The sequence below is a fragment of the Lissotriton vulgaris genome, chromosome 1_1 (genome assembly GCF_964263255.1).
Source record: "Lissotriton vulgaris chromosome 1_1, aLisVul1.2, whole genome shotgun sequence".
Classification (NCBI taxonomy): Eukaryota; Metazoa; Chordata; class Amphibia; order Caudata; family Salamandridae; genus Lissotriton; species Lissotriton vulgaris.
Genome location: NC_141685.1, coordinates 2,119,147,934 through 2,119,167,650, shown reverse-complemented (window position 1 = coordinate 2,119,167,650; position 19,717 = coordinate 2,119,147,934). Strand labels below are relative to the sequence as shown.

Sequence of the window (19,717 nt, the reverse complement as noted above, 5' to 3'; positions counted from 1 at the left end):
GCCCCGCAAACAGAATGGTGTGTAGTGTTTATTTATTTTTGACACTTGTAAAGCGCGCTGTTACCTTACGGTGTCCTGGAGCTGTTTTGATAGCTCCCAAAACTGAATCCCCTGGTTAATTTACAAAAAGCCATGTTTTTAACTTTCGCCGGAAGGTCATAAGCTCAAGGAACAGTCTGAGTGCCACTGGAAGAGCATTCAAGGCCACCGCTGCCCCTCGGCTGAAACTCCTGCCTCCCCAACCCACTTTTCTAATGGGTGGGGTCCTGATCATTCCCACAGTAGCTGACCTCAGTAGTCTTCTGGGTTTGTGCCAGTGAAAGTATTGCCCCAGAAATGCTGGACCTATGCCATGAATCGCCTTAAAGAAAATACACAGACTTTTAAATAGAACCGCTTCCTTACTGGCAACCAATGCAGTTTCACTAGTTCTTAGGCGATGGGCGCGTATTTAGGCAAGCCTATAAGCAGGCGCGCTGCTGCATTCTGCAGTATCTGTAACTTGCTGAGTACTACTTGTTGGGCTTCCAGGAGCAGACTGTAACAATAATCCAATCGTGAAAGCACCAAAGCAGTCACAACTGTTTCTTTACATTCCCCTGGAAGAAACGGAAGAACTTTCGAAGGATTTTCTATGTCCAGAGGATGAATGAGGCCAAGGCATTTACCTGAGGTTTATAAGAAAGTCTGTCATCTAAGATGACCCCCACGTCCTTTACCTTGTTGACCGGAGTAGGCAAGGTCCCCATCTCTTATGGCCACCAGCTCGGGCCCCAAAAATTAGCAGTGGAACCAAACAATATTACTTCGCTTATGGCCGAATTAAGTTTTAGACCGTTTCCTGCCATCCATTTGCTCACAGCTTTCATGCATTCTTGGAACTTGCTGGCAACGTCATTCTCCCTCCCGGGTAGCAGTGACACCACAATCTGTGTGTCATCTGCATAAGATGTAAGTTCAAACCCATGGGAGCGGATGACTGGGGCCAGGGAAGAGACATAAACGTTGAACAAGGTAGGGTAGTGTGTAGCTCCACATGAGGCTACGCTCCAGGGCATACGCTGGGTCCCCCCTGTCCCCATACCACCACTCATTTAAAACTAGGAGGTGCGAAGCCTGATAATATGACAGGATGTCGGAAGTCTCTAAGCCCCCCAGTAAGCAGACAGAAAACAAGTGCGCAGTTCTACCTTCACTGTGCCTCCTGCCCAAAGGAACTGCCCTAGTGTGGAATTTACCTGTCTGAACCATTGCGGCGAATGGGGAAAGGGTGATTGTGCAACTGATATAGCAACTTGGGAAGGGCCACCATTTTAAAAATGGCTGATATACTATATATCGTCAATGGCATGCGGGACCATATCTTGATATCAGCCCGAACCCGGTCCCACACCGGCGCTACATTCTGCTCCCAGGAGACTGTGGGGACCTCTGAAATAAAGACCCTCAGATACTTAATGCCACCTACGGCTACTTGGTGTGGAAGCCCAATCCCCGACCTCTGCACGCCGCCCCAACACCCACAGGGTGGATTTGCGATGGTTCAAATACAGACCGATGCCTCCCCAAAAATGTGCATAATTTCCAGTATTCACGGCCCTGACCGGTTTAGTTTTGTAAGGAAAAATAAGACATCGTTCGCATATAGCGCAATCCTATCAGACAACCCCAGTGTCTACTCAAACCCCGCAGTTGTGCATCAATGCGCACCCACGCCGCCAGAGGCTCCATAGCTAGGGCAAAAAGGTACGCGCGAAAGGGGGCAGACCTGGGGGGTGCCCCGCCCGATGGGGAATCTGCTGGATATGGCCCCCGCTACACGAACCAACGCTGTCAAATCCGTGTACAGAAATCGCAGATACGAAAGGAAGTGGGGCCCTAGATTATGCCGAGGCAGGAACGCAAACAGGTAGACCCAACTCGGCGAATCGAATGCCCTGTCGGTATCTACCAGTAACAGTGCCGCCTGCTCCCAGGTATTCCTAATTGCTGCCACCGCTACATGCGCTCGCCTAATATTCTGTCTGGTTGCTCTTTGAGGCATGAAACCGGCCTGGTCCTGGTGGACCAGAGCCGCGATATGAGGCAAGAGCTGATTCGCTAATGCCTTGGCCAAAATTTTTGCCTCCACGTTTAACTAAGAAATGGGGCGATAGAATGCGTGTTGCTCTGGGGGGCGGCCCGGCTTCTGAAACACCACCACTTAAGCTTATCTCCAATCTGGAGGGAGGCTGCCCTTCTCCCTGGCCTCCTCCAAGGCCGCTCTATAGTGTTTACCCAGTTGTAGATGGTATTTCTTGAAGAATTCACTGGGGAACCAGTTAGGGCCAGGTGCTTTCCCTGTGTTGAGCTCAATCAGAGCTGTACCCAGTTCTTCCTCTGTCAGCGGAAGCTCAAAGTGCTTGCGCACCTCGTCCGATACCGCACAAGGCGGTAGATCAGCAATAAACGTATCCACCACATCTTCCTGGAGGCATTCGTTCGGGGCATACAAGGCTGCATAGTATGCAGCAAAAGCTTCTGCTAATTCTTTCGGATCCGTAATCGGGGCACCCGTGCCGTCCAGTATCCCTGGTAGGGCCTGCGCCTGAAGGGTACCCTGACACAGCCAGTGCAACATCGTTCCCGACTTGTCCCCCCCACTGATATATCCTACTAAGTGTTGCAAGCCATATCTGCCGGCGGTCCTCTTCCAATAACAGAGAGGCATAGGACTGTTGCGCTAAAAGCAATTGCCCCACCTCCGGACCCTCTTCCTCTACACTGCCCGACGTTCCAACTCCTCGATCTCAGCCTCGGCTTTTATCAATTCCGCCCTGCGCCTCCTCTTGGCAGCCGCACACCAAGCGATGTCCACTCACCGTATTGTAGGTTTCAGGGCCTCCCACACTGTTCCGGGACTGGCTACTGACCCTACGTTTCAGACTAGATATTCTTCTATGGCCTCACGAATATGCTTTTGATAATCAGCGTGCTGCTGATGCCACATGGACAAGAGCCACCGGAATGGCTGCTGCCCTCTGTCTAAACAAATATCAATTGCAATGGGGGAATGGTCCGAGAGTCCATGCGGTAGTATGTCCGCCGATTCCACCCTACCAACCACCACTCTGGAAACAAAAATATAATCTAGTCTTGAAAAGGACTTATGGACAGCTGACAGATGTGTACTCCCGCCTAGTGCCATGCATATGCCGCCATGTATCCACCCAATCCAAACCCCCAACCATGTCACTCAAATTGTTGGAGTGGCCCCTTATCTGTCCCCCCCCCCCCGGCCTATACCTATCTCTGTGTACATCCATGACATCGTTCCAATCCCTTCCTACCACAGCCAGCACATCTGGCATGTCAGCCCACACCACTAACAACTTCTCAACCAGCGACCATTGCAGAGGGGGCGGTGTATACACACAACTTAACACCAGGGGCTCTTTCCCTATCATACCCTTGATAAATTCGTAGCGTCCCTGAGTATCAACCCATTGAGCTGAGTGAACATATGGAATACTGCGATGTATTAAAATGGCAACGCCCCTAGATCCTCTAGTAAAGCCTGCATGATAAACTTGGTGGTAGCCATATTGCTGAAGGCATATGGCCTTAGTGCCTAACAGGTGTGTTTCTTGAAGCATCACCACGTCCGCTCCAGCCCTCTTTGCCTGCTGTAGCACTGCCCCCCTTTTAATCTTGTCGAGCACTTCCCGCACATTCCAAATAGGGACTCGCAGTGAGCCTCTAGGCCCCGCTGCCCCACTTACAGGATTCACCATCAGGGATCATTTAGAGCCAAGGCCCAAGTACTGGACCACGCAGATACATACTTAGCATTTAGTGACACTCCAATAGGACCATGCGACTAGTACCCAATCAGAACTGTTCCCCCTTCATGAACCTACACACCCTGCACTCCCCCCCCCCCCACACCTGCCCCCCTCCCCTGCCCCAATACCTAAAGAACATTGAAGTACCCGTCGCGGTATATGTGACTCTCGGCCCTAAACGCAGGACCTGAGAGAGTCTACACCAATGGATCCCCGCCGAACAACCCATAAACCACAAGCCACCCCTAACAGGCCTGAAACTAGGGGGAAGAACACTCGCCCACCTTATATCTCCCTCCACCCTTCCCCGACCCATAGTCATGCCAAGCTTTGCTCATAGCAACCCATCGGTCTCCTCCAGCCCGCAAGGCAATATCATCATCAGCATACTATGCCACAGTACTATGCAAAGCTGTAATGTTAACCAGATCATACTGCCCGCTGTTTAGCAAAGTCAAGGGTCAACTGTTTGTTGCCCAGAAGCGTCTTTCCCTTTATCCGAAGTACCGTCTGATGTATATCACCGCCTGGACCTAGAACTCCAGTTTCCCCCTCTCCAGGGGCCCCGGGAAGACTGTGACTGCGCCTCTCTCAAGGATGAGTCCGACTCCAAACCAGGCGGTGTGCGTGCTCTCACATTCACCGTTTAGTCAGTCCACTTAAATAGCTCCTCAGAGTATCGAAGAAGTGTGTGCAAGACTGAAGAACAACTCTTAAGCGGGCCGGTAAGAGCAAAGCGTAAGGGAGCTTGAGGTCTCGAAGACACGCCTTGGCAGCCTTAAAGGATTGCCGCTGTTGTTGCACCAAGCGCGTGTAGTCCGGAAATATCCAGATAAGTTGGTTCGCATGTATAAGGGGTTCCTTGGCCCTTGCTTCCTTGCAGGATTGTGTCCCTGTCATAATTCAGCAGTTTTGCTATGACAGGCCGCGGATGTGCCCCCACCAGTGGCTTCTGCGTGGGGGCCCTGTGTGCCCGTTCTATTACGAAACCTCTGGAAAGCACATCTGGGGGGAGCCAGCCCTCTAGCCACTGCATCAGGAAACCCTCCATATTACCTTTCTCACAACCTTCCGGGAGGCCGACGAAGCACAGGTTGTTCCGCCGGGCCCGTCCTCCTGCATCCTCCGCACGGAGCACCAGGCCCGTCTGGATACCATTCATACTTGCCACCTTTTTGTTTCAGGGCTGCGACATCGTCCTCCACCCCAGAAATCCTGGTTTCCGCCTTCGTGATCCGGGCCACAGCGTTACCCAGGTCCTGGCGCAACAACGTGACATCCGAACCTACCGCGCCGATTTTAGCGTCCAGCATATCCCTGGACTGGGTTATGGCCGCCATCAGAGCGGCGTTGTCTGGTCCACAGTCCTGCTGGCCGCCCACTGCACTTGCACTGCCACCTGGCCCCGTGAACTTATCAATGGGTCCATGCTTCGTGGACCCGCCACTTCCCTTGTCCCTAGTCATGGCCGCAGAGTATGGAAGCCCACCGAAAGGGAGCCCAGGGAACGCAGCTCCAGTCAGACCCACGCAGACACCACCAACGCCTAAAATAATCTCCTGAGCAACACCTGGTCGCAGAATGAGCTCCCTCGGGCCAGGCCCAGCCCTCCAGTCGTGTGCCCTCGTTACTCCTCACCAGGCACCAGAATTAATAAGAAAGGAGGCCCAGTGCCTCCGCTAGGCTGCAGGATATTGCCCAGGTCCTTATCAAGGCCACAATCGCGCACTCAGTTCACGTACAGCTGGATACCGGGCACTCTCAAGCCAGGGCCCTCCGTCCAGCCGCGTACCCCGTGCCTCTCCGCCCAGGGCATGTACTACTTGGGCCCCTGAACCGCTCTCACCTCCGCCATGGCCCAGTCCGAACACCTCAGGATGATCCACAAGCGCCCTTCAGCCCTGTGGTCTGGCAACACCCTAATATCGCACCTCTCCGTGGGAGCTGTTCTCTTTCTTCCTTCCCGGGGGCCGATGTGTTCACCTCGGGTCCAGCTGCCGGATGTCTCCGCCGAGGGCTCGCCAAACTTGAGCTCCCGGCTTTGTCTAACTGGCCCAATCCTTGCCTCGCTGGGGCCGCAATGATGCCTGGACCAAGGAAGGCGCTCCTGGGCTCTTGCGCGAGTCCTGCCGATGAAGGGACCCGCTCCACACGCCGTAGGCCGCGGCACCACCACTCCACCTTCTGGGACTCGCGAAAATCGAGGTTCCCGGCTCCACTCTGCCACCCAGGCCGCAGACAGCATAGCCGCAATCTCCAGCCCCCGGCACACCAAATCACTTAAAAATGCACCTGGTGCGTGCCGCCAGGCTCTGGTACAGGATCCAGCCCTCCGGGTCTCACGGGGACAGGGGGGGTGGCAGGATTATTGGCAGGATTGATGCCAGGCGTGACGGAGCTCCGTTAAGCGGCGTCCGCCATGTTGGCTCTCTTGAAAAGAAAATATTTTGGACTCTTCATTATGTTTAGTGCACCTCTATTTGTTTAAATCGTTTGGAGAATCTGTGATCAGAGGCACAAAAAGGTGACAGGTGCCGGAGTATTGTGCACAACCAGCCTGATAAGGCAGCAGAGAAAAAGTGTACTGCAAACCTATTGTATCTAATTGCTTATTGACACTTAACAAGCCTTGGCTTCTGCAGGGTCTCCGGTACCCTGAGTATTGGTGCTGCACGGACCCTGGAGGATATAGCAGCTTAAGACTCGCTGAGGAATCAGGGCTGACTTCTGGAAGCCTCCAAGCCCTTCTCCTGCCAGGCTGCTTCCTCTCTGGACCGAGTGGTCAGCAGAACAGTGTACCAGGCAGATGCGGTCAGTGCCTGCAGACTGCTAGGAAGTGGCTCCTCCACTTAAAGGGAGATGCTGACTGGTTGGTGAAGTGCCGGAAGCCCTCCCAAGGCTTTAGAAGGATTCACAGCTGTTGGATGAGTCAGGTCTGTGCAGTTGTTGGGACAGCCGCAGTCAGGGTTTGGTGCCAATTCTGGGGCTAGGCCACAGTTCTTGCATTTTCGGCTCTTCTTGGTGCTCCTTCTGTTCCTAATAGACAAATCTGAGTTCCTGGTGTCAGGGTGCCCACTGAAATATGGAATTTAGGGGAGTTAAGGGAGGTAAAAAGTGGTAGCCAATGGGCTATTTCACCCCCTAAATGGCCACTTCCTGGAGAGTGTTGGCATAATTCTGACCCATTGTTCTTAGTGCAGCTAAAAACAAGATGTTTGAACCATTCTTTTGTTCACTTAAGGTAGCCTACCTTAAGATTGTGACTAACCTGAGTGTGAGCATTCCTTCTGATAAGGTAACTTTACCTCCCTTTCTGGTGCCAAATGGGCCTCAGGGCGAGAGGTGGCACCTCCCAGTTCTAGGGAAAGCCGTGATCTGTTATCAAAGGCGTAGAGGCTTTGAAGTCTGGCCTTGATATGCTAAAACACTAGCCATCCTGCCGGAGGGGGGGTGAGCACCTTCTTCTGAAGCAGGCATGGTTTCTGAACTCCGAGAGTACTGGCTCTCGCCTACAGGGATTCAGAAACTGGTCTATGGTGGCAGGCTGGAAGATACAAGTCAGCCAGCACACTGAGACTAGTAGGATTCGGGGGACACCTCTAAGGTGCTCCCTCTATGCATATCAGGTCAAATACGGTATTGGCATAATTGTGGACTTGTCAATACAAGGTGCTTGATATTAAACCATTATCAGTGAAGCCATCATATAGATGGGTAACTTGTAAGGACCAGTGTCCTGTACACATACTTAAGATTGCTTTCTGAACACTTGCAATGTCGCGGCAATGTAATCCGATATCACAGGGGCTTATCTACATCAGCAGATATGTCCTCACATATAATATAATGTACCCCGCCTTAGGTCTCTTAGGCCTGCTGTTGGTGTGACTTGCATATAGTAAATGCAGTGTGCATGTCGGGGGTGGCTCCTCCATGTGGGCGGAGGAGCGGCGCCCCCACTGCTTTCTCGCAGTGCAAGAAGCAGAAACATACAATGGTATTATAAATACCATTTTATGATTCTGCGTCTCGTACTGTGAGAGGTTTGGTTAGGGGTGGGGTAGGTTGGCGGGTCTGCTGGCGGGGCTCCCAAATGCTGTGGGCCCTGACTGTTGGGCCGACCAAACCAGTCATGCGCGTACTCTTTCTCCATGTAGGTTGCATAAAATGGTGCCACATAGATGCCTGGCTGGGCAAATTCCCCACCAATCACAATGTTGCCATTGCATCGTTGTGATTGGCTTAGTGGAGGGGAGGGAGGCTGTCTGCTTCCTGTTCCTGCATAGCAGGAAAGCAGGAGCAGAACCAGCAGTTAACACGAGGGAGCTGGGAAAGGTACGTTTTTTTATATTTTTTTATTATTTAAACCCCCGCGAACCTCCCTCCATCCAGTGCCTGCCTCCCACCCGTGAACTATGCCGGCCGCGACTTGTTCATGGGCATGGCACACGGAGTGATCGCACTAGAGTTCCAGGTGAATGACTGTCTGATCGCAGGGAAATGTTGGTTCGAGGCATGTGGGCTACTGAATTCATATCTTGTGCATAGATCGCCGCCTAGTGTTAGGTCCGGATGATCACACATTGTTGTCCTGGACGAGTCTTCGAAGTATCACGTGATAGGTGGCTCCTCCCCTGGACTACAGTGCGCATGGGCATAGACTCCATCCCCAGATTTTTTTTTTCCGCCATTCGGTTCGGATGTATATTGTTTCACTCTGTCTGAATCGATATAAAAGTTTCTTAAGGCCAAAAGGCCTTTAGTTTTTTGTCGGTGTAGTCTAGCGTTCGGTGCCTGATTACTTCCAGCTCTTGTCGGAGCCGGATTTCCAGCGCGTGCTTCTCGACGCTGAAGGCCCGGTCGACGCCAGAGGCCTTATCGATGAACTATCATGGAACGGAGCCCGTTCAAGAGATGCCCCGTGTGCAACTCAAAAGTATCCCCACATCGACGTCCATCCGGTGTGCAACAAGTGTCTATCGCCGGATCAGGATGAAGCCAGTTGCATGGCTTGTTCCCGTTTTCGATCCAAGAAGACGCTTAAGCATCGACGCGCTGCGCGCCAGGTGGCCCAGCAGACTGCACCGGCGCCTGTGGACATATTCAATGTCGGGGATGATGAAGGAGCTGACCGGGAAGTTCGTGAGAACCTGTCTAATCCCGCGTCGGAGGTCGACTCCAACTACGACAAGGATGCTGAAATGCTCAAAGCGGAAGAAGTCGTCGACGAGGTAGGAGACGACGAAGGGGCCTTTGCGGCCATGGAGGATAGCTCGAGCGAGGAGCTAACTCAAACTGACATTACGGCCGAAACGCTTCCTAATGCTCAGGTCGAGGTATCGCCAGCAGGCCTTACCCAAGATCTTCCAATAAGTTCTACGGCCCCGCTTTCGGGCTCGACTTCGAACATTGCTATGGAGCCGCACCCTGCAAAATCGAAACCGAAAGTGAAAGCTCCGGTCTCGACGCAGGTGAAAGCACTGGTGCCTACATCTAAACCAAAAGTGCATATTGCTTTGGTCGGCTCGAAGTCCTCGGATCTGTTGGCACCGACAAAGCATAAGGCCGTTATCGACCCGCAGAAACAGCTCAAGGGCGTCGAGACTAAGTCTACCGCGCCCAAGGCAAAGGTCAAGACAGTCGACCCGAACACATCGGCGCCGAAGACAGTCGACACCAACAAAGGACTCAGTGATTCCAAGGTTCTCAAACCTCCTCGTCGACAGGACAAGGCCAAGAGTGTAAAAGCCCACATCTGGGGCCCCAAAGGAATCCGTCGAGTCGACGCAACCGTCCGCCTCCTTCACAAAGCAGGTGACAGACTCCCTGAAACGCATCCGGGACAAGGCCTCGGGTGTCGGGCCTAAAGATCCAACACCTTCGAAGCCTGCCGACAAACCTCAGAAAACGTCGACGCCCATCCACTTCACGCTGCCGCCAAAAGTGGCGCCGAAGGCTTTTGCCCCTAAGATAACCACCGGCGTGCCCAAGAAGGAGTCTTCGGTGCCGAAGGCCACAACAGCGGTCCCGGCCATAAAGCATCGACAATCCTCGTTGGAAGAGCAAGAGGAACACTTTATCGATGCCGAAACAGGCAGACTTTCCACTTATAAGTGGAAAGTCGCCCCGGAACAGCCGATGGAGTCCTACAAAATTCCACTAAAGAAGAAGAGGGACTCTACTTCAACGCCCATTCTTGTGGAACCGGTGTCTCCGCATGGCCAGGATGTCTCACCCACTTATTCGGATGTGGACATTGGGGAAGGTGATGATGAGGATGAATACAGCTATCCTGTCTACACTAATACAGATGATAACAATGAACCCTGGGCAGCTGCTGCTGACCCAGGTGACCCTCACTCTAACCCAGTCACTCAAATGTATGCGGTAAAGACATCACCCACTGAGGACTCGGCTGCATTTAATTCCCTCATTGAAAGGGCAGCTAAGAATCATGACGTCCAGCTCCATGCTGACCCCATTGAAGTAGACTTTCTTTTTGACACCTTTTTACGTCTCAGAGAGGACTGTCAAGACTCTGCCTATGTGCTGCCTACCAGATCCAGGGTGATAAACCCCAGGATAGAGAAAAAATATAAACCGGCACCTAGTGACCCTACTTACATCAAGGCACAGTTGCCGTTGGACTCTCTTGTTGTTTCCAATGCCCGGAAGAGGGCTAATTCACAAACGACTGGTGATGCTCCTCCCCCAGATAAAGAATCTAAGGTGTTTGAGGCATCGGGGAAAAGGGTGGCAGCTCAAGCGGCCAATATTTGGCGCATTTCAAACACTCAGGCTCTTCTAGCCAGGTATGACAGGGCACACTACGACACACTTGAGACCCTGTTACAGCACCTCCCAGATCAATATAAAGAGGCAGCTGAGATGCTCATCCAAGAAGGGAAGCTCATATCTAATGCTTCTATAAAATGCGCACTGGACACAGCAGACACTGCGGCCAGGGCAGTTAACACTAGTGTTATGCTGAGACGACATGCCTGGCTCAGAATCTCCGGGTTCAAGCCAGAAGTACAGACCACCATTCTCAATCAGACGGTAAACCCTGATCACCTATTTGGCCCAGAAGTGGACACCACCTTGGAAAAAATCAAAAAAGACACTGACACTGCTAAGTCCATGGGGGCCCTGCAGTCCCAGCAGTTCCGGGGTGGTTCTTTTCGTCGCTCATGCAATAGAGGTGTTTCTAGAGGCCAGCTCTCCCAAACACAGTACTATAAAGGTGGCTCGCAGAGCACTTACACCAAGCAAAGTCGGGGTGGATATCGTGGAAACAGCGTTAAAGGCAGAGGTCGTGGAAGCAACAACTCCAGATCCTCCGCCACTACCAAACAGTGACGCCTTGTCACTGCCCCCCGACCACGCAACACCTGTCGGGGGGAGACTTCAACAGTGCCTGCCAGTCTGGAAGTCCATCACCTCAGACAGGAGGGTCACAAAGCTTATCCAGTACGGTTATTGTCTGGAGTTAACATCCACTCCACCCAACATACCCCCAAGACACCGTCCTATGTCCGCCGACCATTTGCTCTTATTGCAGCAAGAGGTACTCGTCATGCTGCAAAAAGGGGCAATCGAGCTCGTGCCTGTGGACGAAAGAGGCACAGGAGATTACTCACTGTACTTCTTGATACCAAAAAAGGACTGGTCCCTCAGACCCATACTGGAACTCGGACCCCTCAATCAATACATTCTGTCGGAGCACTTTCACATGCTAACGCTGCAACAAGTCCTACCGTTGCTCAGTCAGGGGGATTTTCTTGCAACGTTAGATCTGAAGGATGCGTATTTTCATATTCCGCTGCACCAGTCACACAAAAAGTACCTCCGGTTTACCATCCAAAACAGGCATTACCAGTTCAAGGTTCTACCTTTCGGAGTCACCACGGCACCCAGGGTGTTTACAAAGTGCCTGGCGACAGTGGCAGCGCACCTACGGAGACAAAACATTCACGTCTACCCTTATCTGGACGACTGGCTAATCCAGGCAAAGTCAGCCCAGCAGTGTGCCACCCACATGTCCCACACCATTCACCTTCTTCACGATCTGGGATTCTCACTGAATTACCCAAAGTTCCACCTGCAACCCGCCCACATACGGCAGTATCTGGGTGCGACCATAAACACTCTGGCAGCCACAGCACAGCCAAATTCAGTGAGGGTCAGCAGCATTCAATCGCTGATACAGAAATTCAGACCTCAACACTCACTTCCAGCTCGAGTGATCATGCAGTTGATAGGCATGATGGCCTTCTGCATCTCCATATTCCCGCACGCGAGACCACACATGCGTCCGCCTCAGGAGTGCTTAGCACGTCAGTGGACTCAGGCTCACGGACAGTTGAAAGACCTAGTGTTGGTAACCTGTCGTGCATACAACTCTCTGCATTGGTGGAATCCACAAAACCTTTGCAAGAGATGACCGTTCCAGGAGCCTGTGCCACAGATCATTCTGACGGCGGACGCTTCTCTCCAGGGTTGGGGAGCTCATGTACTCCAGTACACTGTGCAGGGACTATGGACACCACAGCAAAGGAAGATGCACATCAACGTTCTAGAACTGATGGCTATCTTCCTGGCAATGAAAGCATTCAAGGTACATCTGTGCAACAAGGTCGTGTTGATCCGGACGGACAACATGACTGCCATGTACGACATCCAAAAGCAGGGAGGTACACACTCCACAGTTGTCTGATCTTGCTCAGGGCATGTGGAAGTGGGCCATTCAGAGGAACATATTCCTCATGGCGGAACACCTCCCGGGCAAGGACAATCAGATGGCGGATCTGCTCAGCAGGTACAGCCACCAAATGCACGAGTGGGAGATACATCCATCAGTACTCCACCCGTACTTCCTAAGGTGGGGTCATCCAGAGATAGACCTGTTCGCCACAAACGAAAACGCCAAATGCCCAAGCTTTGCCGCCAGGTTCCCACACCCAGTCACAGGGCAATGCGATATGGATGAACTGGTCCGGCAAATTTGCGTACGCTTTTCCCCCAGCACCTCTAATACCGCTGGTGGCACGCAAGCGCTGGCAGCACTCGATGACTCTCATCCTGATTGCTCCAACGTGGGCTAGCCAACCATGGTACACCATGTTTCTGGAACTATCCGTGGTACCGCATCAAAGGCTGCGCCTCACACCCAGGCTTTTGACGCAGAGCCATGGCGACATTCAGCATCCAGATCTGCAACAGCTCAACCTGGCGATCTGGCTCCTGAGGTCTTAAAATTTGGCTACCTCAACTTACCTCCTAACTGTATGGACATAATCAGAGAGGCGAGAAAGCCCACCACCAGAGCATGCTATGCGGCGAAATGGAAGCGGTTTGTCATTTATTGTGCAGACCACAACATTGACCCGCTGGATGCATCTATTCAGAACATCATTTGTTATCTCTTACTTCTGTACAAATGTAATCTGGCCTATGCTTCCATTCGGATACATCTATCCGCAATGGCTGCCTATCTCCAAAACAGACAGCACCTCTCACTTTTCAGAGTGCCGGCCATTAAAGCCTTTCTGGAAGGACTCAAACGAGTCATTCCACCGCGGACCCCACCAGCTCCCGAGTGGAACCTAAATGTGGTCCTCCCCAGGCTGATGGGTCCCCCTTTCGAACCACTGCACTCATGTGAGATTCAGTTCTTAACATGGAAAGTGGCTTTCCTTATAGCGATTACATCGCTACGACGAGTTAGTGAACTCCAGGCACTAACTATCCAAGAGCCATTTATTCAAATTCATTCCAACTTGTGGTGCTTCGACTAACCCAAAGTTCCTGCCGAAGGTGGTTTCTCAGTTCCATATCAACCAGACTATAGAACTACCTGTGTTCTTCCAAAATCCTGAGTCAGTTGCGGAGAGGATGCTCCACACACTGGATGTCAAAAGAGGCTTAATGTACTACATTGATAGGACCAAAGATTTTCGGAAGACTAAACAACTTTTCGTTGCCTTTTCGCGACAACACAAAGGCAACCCCATTTCTAAGGCTGGTATAGCCAGGTGGATCGTTAAATGTATTCAGACCTGCTATCTGAAAGCCAAGCGCACTCTCACCATTCCACCGAGGGCCCACTCCACCCGGAAGCTGGGGGCCTCCATGGCTTTCCTTGGAAATATTCCTTTAGAAGACATATGTAGAGCAGCCACATGGTCTACCACGCACACATTTACGAAACACTACTGTGTTGATGTGCACTCCAAACAGCAGGCAGCTGTAGGGCAGGCTGTTCTAAAAACACTTTTCCAAACTGCTGCAGCTGGCACAGGCAGCCGCCGTTAATGGAGGGTCTTCTATGTATTCTATGCACAAGATATGAATTCAGCAGTCCACATGTCTCGAACCGAATATGCTACTTACCAGTATGCATCTGTTCTTGGCATGTAGGGCGGCTGACATTCATATCACCCGCCCTCCCCGGCTCCTGTAGCAGCTGCAGTTTTTCACACATACTTCTAGCATGGTCATCATTCACATAGTTTCACTCCATCTTTGCCACAATGGCTCAAAAACAATCTGGGGATGGAGTCGATGCCCATGCGCACTGTAGTCCAGTGGAGGAGCCACCTATCTCGTGATACTTCGAAGACTCTTCCAGGACAACAATGTGCGATCATCAGGACCCAACACTAGGCGGCGATCTATGCACAAGATATGAATGTCAGTAGCCCTACATGCCAAGAACAGATGCATACTGGTAAGTAGCATATTCGTTCAGAAGCGGGACCGTCTCGCCGTGGATCGTTCTCTGCATTAAAATCTGCTACACATTGGTCAAGAAGCAATCCTGCTCTTTCCACTAGAGCCAATGCTGCGACCACTGCATTTGCATGTGGAGTCCCGGTCCTCGAAATCTGCCAAGCAGCAACTTGAGCCTCTGCACACGTTTGCAAAACACTACTGCCTGGGCAGACAGGTCCATTGGGACGGGCACTTTGCCCATTTGGTCCTGCAGGACATTTCAGTATGAAATTGTTTCGCAGACCCACCTCCGAGGAGGTATTGCTTGGGTATCTTTTCGAATGTAAGCAATCTGTGGCTAGAAGTCTGTATCAAATGAACAAGTTACTTGCGTCAACGCCTTATCTGGTAGATACTCTAGCAGCAGATTCCCTACCGACCCTCCCAGCCCCCTACTCTACAAACAGATTTCTAGAGCTGGGCTGCTCCCTTATCCGGGCCGTAGTTTTACACACCAGGTTCCTTGATCCTGTCATGGAAAGTTGCAAAATGAAATGGACGTTAGTGTGATAGGCTGGCGCCTATATAGGCACCGCATTTGTCACTTTCAGCACGGACGACACCATGCGGAGACAGATGGTGCCCTCTACTGGGGCATAGAGGTACTGCTCATGAAAAATTTCAGAATCCAGCCTGACGCCTGGAGATTATTCTAAGGTGAGGAACCTGCAGCTAGTTGGAGTCTCTACCAAATACAATCTTCTGAGGCCTTTAAGCTGGTTACCATTAACTTGAACGATAGATTAGAGTGTTAATTCAAATGTCATGAACATTTAGTAAGACTCTTTTTAAAGTTAATAAACGTAAGTTTTCATTTATTTTAGTCTGTGGCAATCTGTTCATGGGAACAGTGGAGATGCAGTGGATGCATTTGAAAGCGCTTTGGGAGCAGTGATGCAGCAAGATACACTCCACAATCTTTGGATGGAGTAAGTGTTTTCCTTAAGAAAAGTTTTACTCTTAGCAGTCAGTTGTGGCACTCCAAATGAAGTATACTTAATGAGGTGTGTTTTGTTTTTTCAGTTATCTTGTCTTCACCAATAGAAAATGTCTTGAGGCCAACAATAGACTTCAAGATTTCAAATGTTTTACAGACTTGGTCAACAGATGTTTGATTACTGTCCCTACAAGACAACCTATTCCTTTTAGTACTGCTGATTACTGGACCAACTATGAGTTTCATAATCGGGTATGACTTTTTCACGCAGCTTCCCTTTATTTTGTTTTATTTAAATGATTGGATTTTTCTTCAATTATATGGTTTAGGTGAAAATGTCACATTTTATTTTGATATGAATAGCATGTGCTTACCATTATACTGCAGAGTAGTTATTTATAAATGAGACCCTCATTTACTCACTTTTTATGTCGGTGCTATTTTAATTAGTGTCTTAAAAAATTGGCAATTACTACATGTTTCTTTTGCAAAGAGCTGTTTTGCTGGCTGCCTATTTACCACATTTAATTGTGCTCACTAGGCTTCGGCAGGACATTACAAAACACGTTGCTTTTGCTTACTGTTCATTAGATGTGTATTAGTAAAATCGTAAAGATTCAAAAGTTAGCATGAAAATGGTTGATGCTAATATAATTAGATTCTGATGGATAATTTTAACTGCAGATTCCTCACTGTTGGAATATCTCCCAGACGTCAGACTAGATCTGGAAAATGTTCATAGCAGGTTTCCTGTGCACTTCCCGGAGGTGCTGTGTGGATCTGCGTTCACTTCGTTCTGGCCCAGAAGTAATTAGAGGAGTCACATATACGCACCACCCCTACGTGCTGTTACTTCCAATGTGCAGGGGAACAATGACCCCATTTACAACCTACAGGATTCAAACAATTCTATGTCTGTTGTGAATAGATGTCAGTGACAAATCTGCATGAGGTGTGCCTCTGGTTTTTGGGGGCCTGAATCCAAGTCATGTGGGAAGTGTGCGTACACAAAGTCACTTCTCGACTGTGAAACAATACTATGTCACCCAACATCACATGTAGCCACTCAAGTCCCTCTCCCATTCCTGACCAACTCCTGTGGCAGGTCCTCATTGCAGCCGAGTACATCCAGTAAGTTGATAAAGTCGAAACAAACCCTAGATGGTGTAATGAGGCCTGACCCCATCCCGCCATTCTACTTAAAAAGAAATTGTGAGATCGTAATGGTGCCACTCTAGATTGCTCCTGATCTGATTGAGGACCCAATTCCACAGGTGATCCTGACACACCCAAAGTTCCTTGTGCCATCAGTGACTATGCTGCAGGTTGAGGTCTTTAGAGAAGCCATAGTGTATATTTTTGACACACTTTCTGTTCCCTAAGACGTGCATTTAGGCCCCAATGAGCCGCAGATGTCTCCAGTCGTGTTACCACCAGTGTATAAGTCCTTTGTGCCATTTGAGCCCATAGAAACTGACTGAGGTCCTGTAACGACTCTTGTGTCGATTTCTATTCTATCTTCAAGTCCTGTGCCAGTCCCTCCAGAGTTGGATTCCATGGAGACTCTGGTGTGTGACCCGTAGCCAAATTTGTCTTTACCCCTCTAAGGTTTCGCTGTGACTCAACTCCAGCTTACTTGCTTCTCATACAATAGATTATCAAAACACTCTCTGCTATGGAGCTGTTCAGTTGCTCCACCACCTTTTCGGTTCCGACTCTGACCAGGGTTTGACACCGCTTGGAGAGGATGGGCATGATTTACCCCACCTTATGAATACAGTTAATGTATGGATTTACAAGAGGCCAGTGATCTTGATACTTACCCTTAAACTTAGTTTATTAACCCCCTTGGGCTGCCAACAAAAGCAAGTGCTTTCTTTTCTGTAGTCATCAGAAGTGCTGAGGTCCTAGATTTACAATGTCCTTCTCTTGAGGTAAAAATAAATCTGCTTACTGAAGTTCCCCTTGCTGGGCCATCATCTTTTGATCCTCTACTGCTATTCAATGATGCTCTGACATCCATGTGGATGCTTGGTCTAAACCTTGCTCTTGCCCATCAATGAACAGGAAAGTGGCCAGACTCCACAGACTGTTGCCAGATGACCCTGTTTTTAGGCAGTATCCTACTCCCGAAGGTTTTGTGGTCCAAGCTTCCACCTTGAAGGGAAATCAAATTCCACCCACATCAGAGTGGCTCTCTGGAGCATCTAGATCAATTGTACTACAAGAGGTGTGTAAGAAAATGCCTATATTTTTGGATAAACAATCTAAAGTTGTTCGGGTGATGCTGCTGGTGTTTCAACTGGAAATGCAATTTGGCCTGTTAATCAGACCTCTGTGCTAGTGCCCTGACCCTAGAAGTGTAAGTCGAATTGGCTGTACCCAATTGGAAATGGATAACTTAGCTGTACGTATCTCATATATGGTACACAGGGCATATCAGATAGAGGCGCACCCCATGCTTACAGCACTGGTTGTGCGCTAATGGAGGTCCCCCAAGTAAAACGCGGACTGGTAGAGCAGTCATGCACTGCTAGCCCAACCTTGCTGTGACAAAGCCACCACTTCCCCTGTACCTCTGTGTAAGTCACCCCTCTAACAGGCCTACAGAGTCCTAAGGCAGGGTGCAACATATGACACAGGCAGGACATGCACTTTACATGTTCTGGCAGTAAAAACACCAAACCACAGTTTTTACTCTGGAAAGACTTGGTCGCCCAATTAGCGAGTACAGATTGCATTTTGATCCTCAGCTGTGGTAACTCCTGACGGTGGGACCAAAGTGGGCACTACCTGGTATCAAACCACTAATTACATTAAGCCCGGCTTGTACCACAAGTTGAAATTAACGTAACCCCTTTCACCCCATGCATCAGGACCACTCCATAGGAATCCCTTGCAATGCTGTTAAGGGAATTGTTTTTGAGGACCTTGCTGGTTGCCCTGACTAGCTCCATGCTGGAGTTGGTCGGCCCAAGTATTACCCGACTGCAGTAACATTTCAGTTTCCCTTTAGAGGTTTCTAAGTCCTATTCATTGACTTTGCCAAGGCGTGTTCACAGTTGAATGTAATTGAATTGATTTATTATTGCTTTTAAATTCTGTACCTCTGGAACCCTCTGGTGTATCTTTTTTGTTCTAGTGTCTAAATTCTTATGAAAATCCAGTCTGGTTTTATAAAATGGTGTTAGAATTCTGAGTGTTGATTTCTTCTTCAGTAGTTTTGGTGTTTAAAATCTTTACACTTTTTCCTCTATGTAAGCCTTGCTTCTCAGTGCCACAGCTACCTAGGTTTGAGCAGAGGGTTGACAGACGAAACCTAAGGGTCCTAAAAGGATTTGTAAGTGTATTACACTGAGGTCGTACAGCCACACCATATAGTACACCATTTCCTCACAAAGAACGTGCCATTAAAAGGGGCTGGCCTTGTAAATAGAGTTGAGTTGTTACTCATATTTTCTTGTTCATAAAGAGAATGGAGGCCTTTGCCTTAACTTTGATTTTTCCTCTCTGAATGCTTCCCTACAAAAGTACAAATTCAAAATGCTCACACTTGGCCCAAATTCCGTCTGCCTTGGATTCAGGGGACTGAATGGTAGAATGTTACCTGTACTGCAGCCTGCCAGGACTATTTTGATGGCTATACACCCCTTCCGTCGTCCAAACAAAAGGAGAGGCAGGGAGAGTAGTGTGACACTCACCAACCCGCTCCGCAGTAAATCTGGCGTTGTAGCACACAAAAGAGACACTCTGTCTCTTTTGGGGGGCCCGATGATGAAGCATGTCATCACTAGGTGGTGAGTGAGGGCTTTCTTTAACGCTTTAAGTGAAGCTGTTTACCTGCTCCTGACGGTGGTTGACTACTACCATTGGACACTCTTTTCTTGTTTAGTGATATACACCCCTTCCGCCTTACCTTCATCCCTCAATTGTTCACGAAAGTCTCTGCAGTGGTCACTACCCTTCTTTAGATGTTGGGGGCACCAGTTTTCCTACCTCGATGATTTGCTCTTGTAGGTGGGCTTGCCACAGTCAGTTGTGGACTGCCTCCAAATGACAGAGAACCTCCTGACATTGTCAATCAGCAAGCCAAAGTCTGACCTGGATCAGTCAGAGGTTTACTTTTTATAGGAGTTGTTCTGGACCCTGTGCAGTTCAGGGTCTTTCTCCTGTTTCAAGGTAT

At 49.9% G+C, this 19,717-nt stretch overlaps 1 protein-coding gene across 3 annotated transcripts in view; it reads left to right on the top strand.

The window, feature by feature from the left end:
* The window catches only part of ZFC3H1 (zinc finger C3H1-type containing), an 833,014-nt gene that overhangs the window by 655,675 nt on the left and 157,622 nt on the right, over nucleotides 1–19,717 (top strand). For all 3 annotated transcript variants that reach the window (XM_086921759.1, XM_086921741.1, XM_086921749.1), the window contains exons 29-30: nucleotides 15,422–15,526; nucleotides 15,621–15,786. In XM_086921759.1, coding sequence (XP_086777885.1) covers nucleotides 15,422–15,526; nucleotides 15,621–15,786 — 271 coding nt within the window. The remainder of the gene's footprint in view (nucleotides 1–15,421; nucleotides 15,527–15,620; nucleotides 15,787–19,717) is intronic.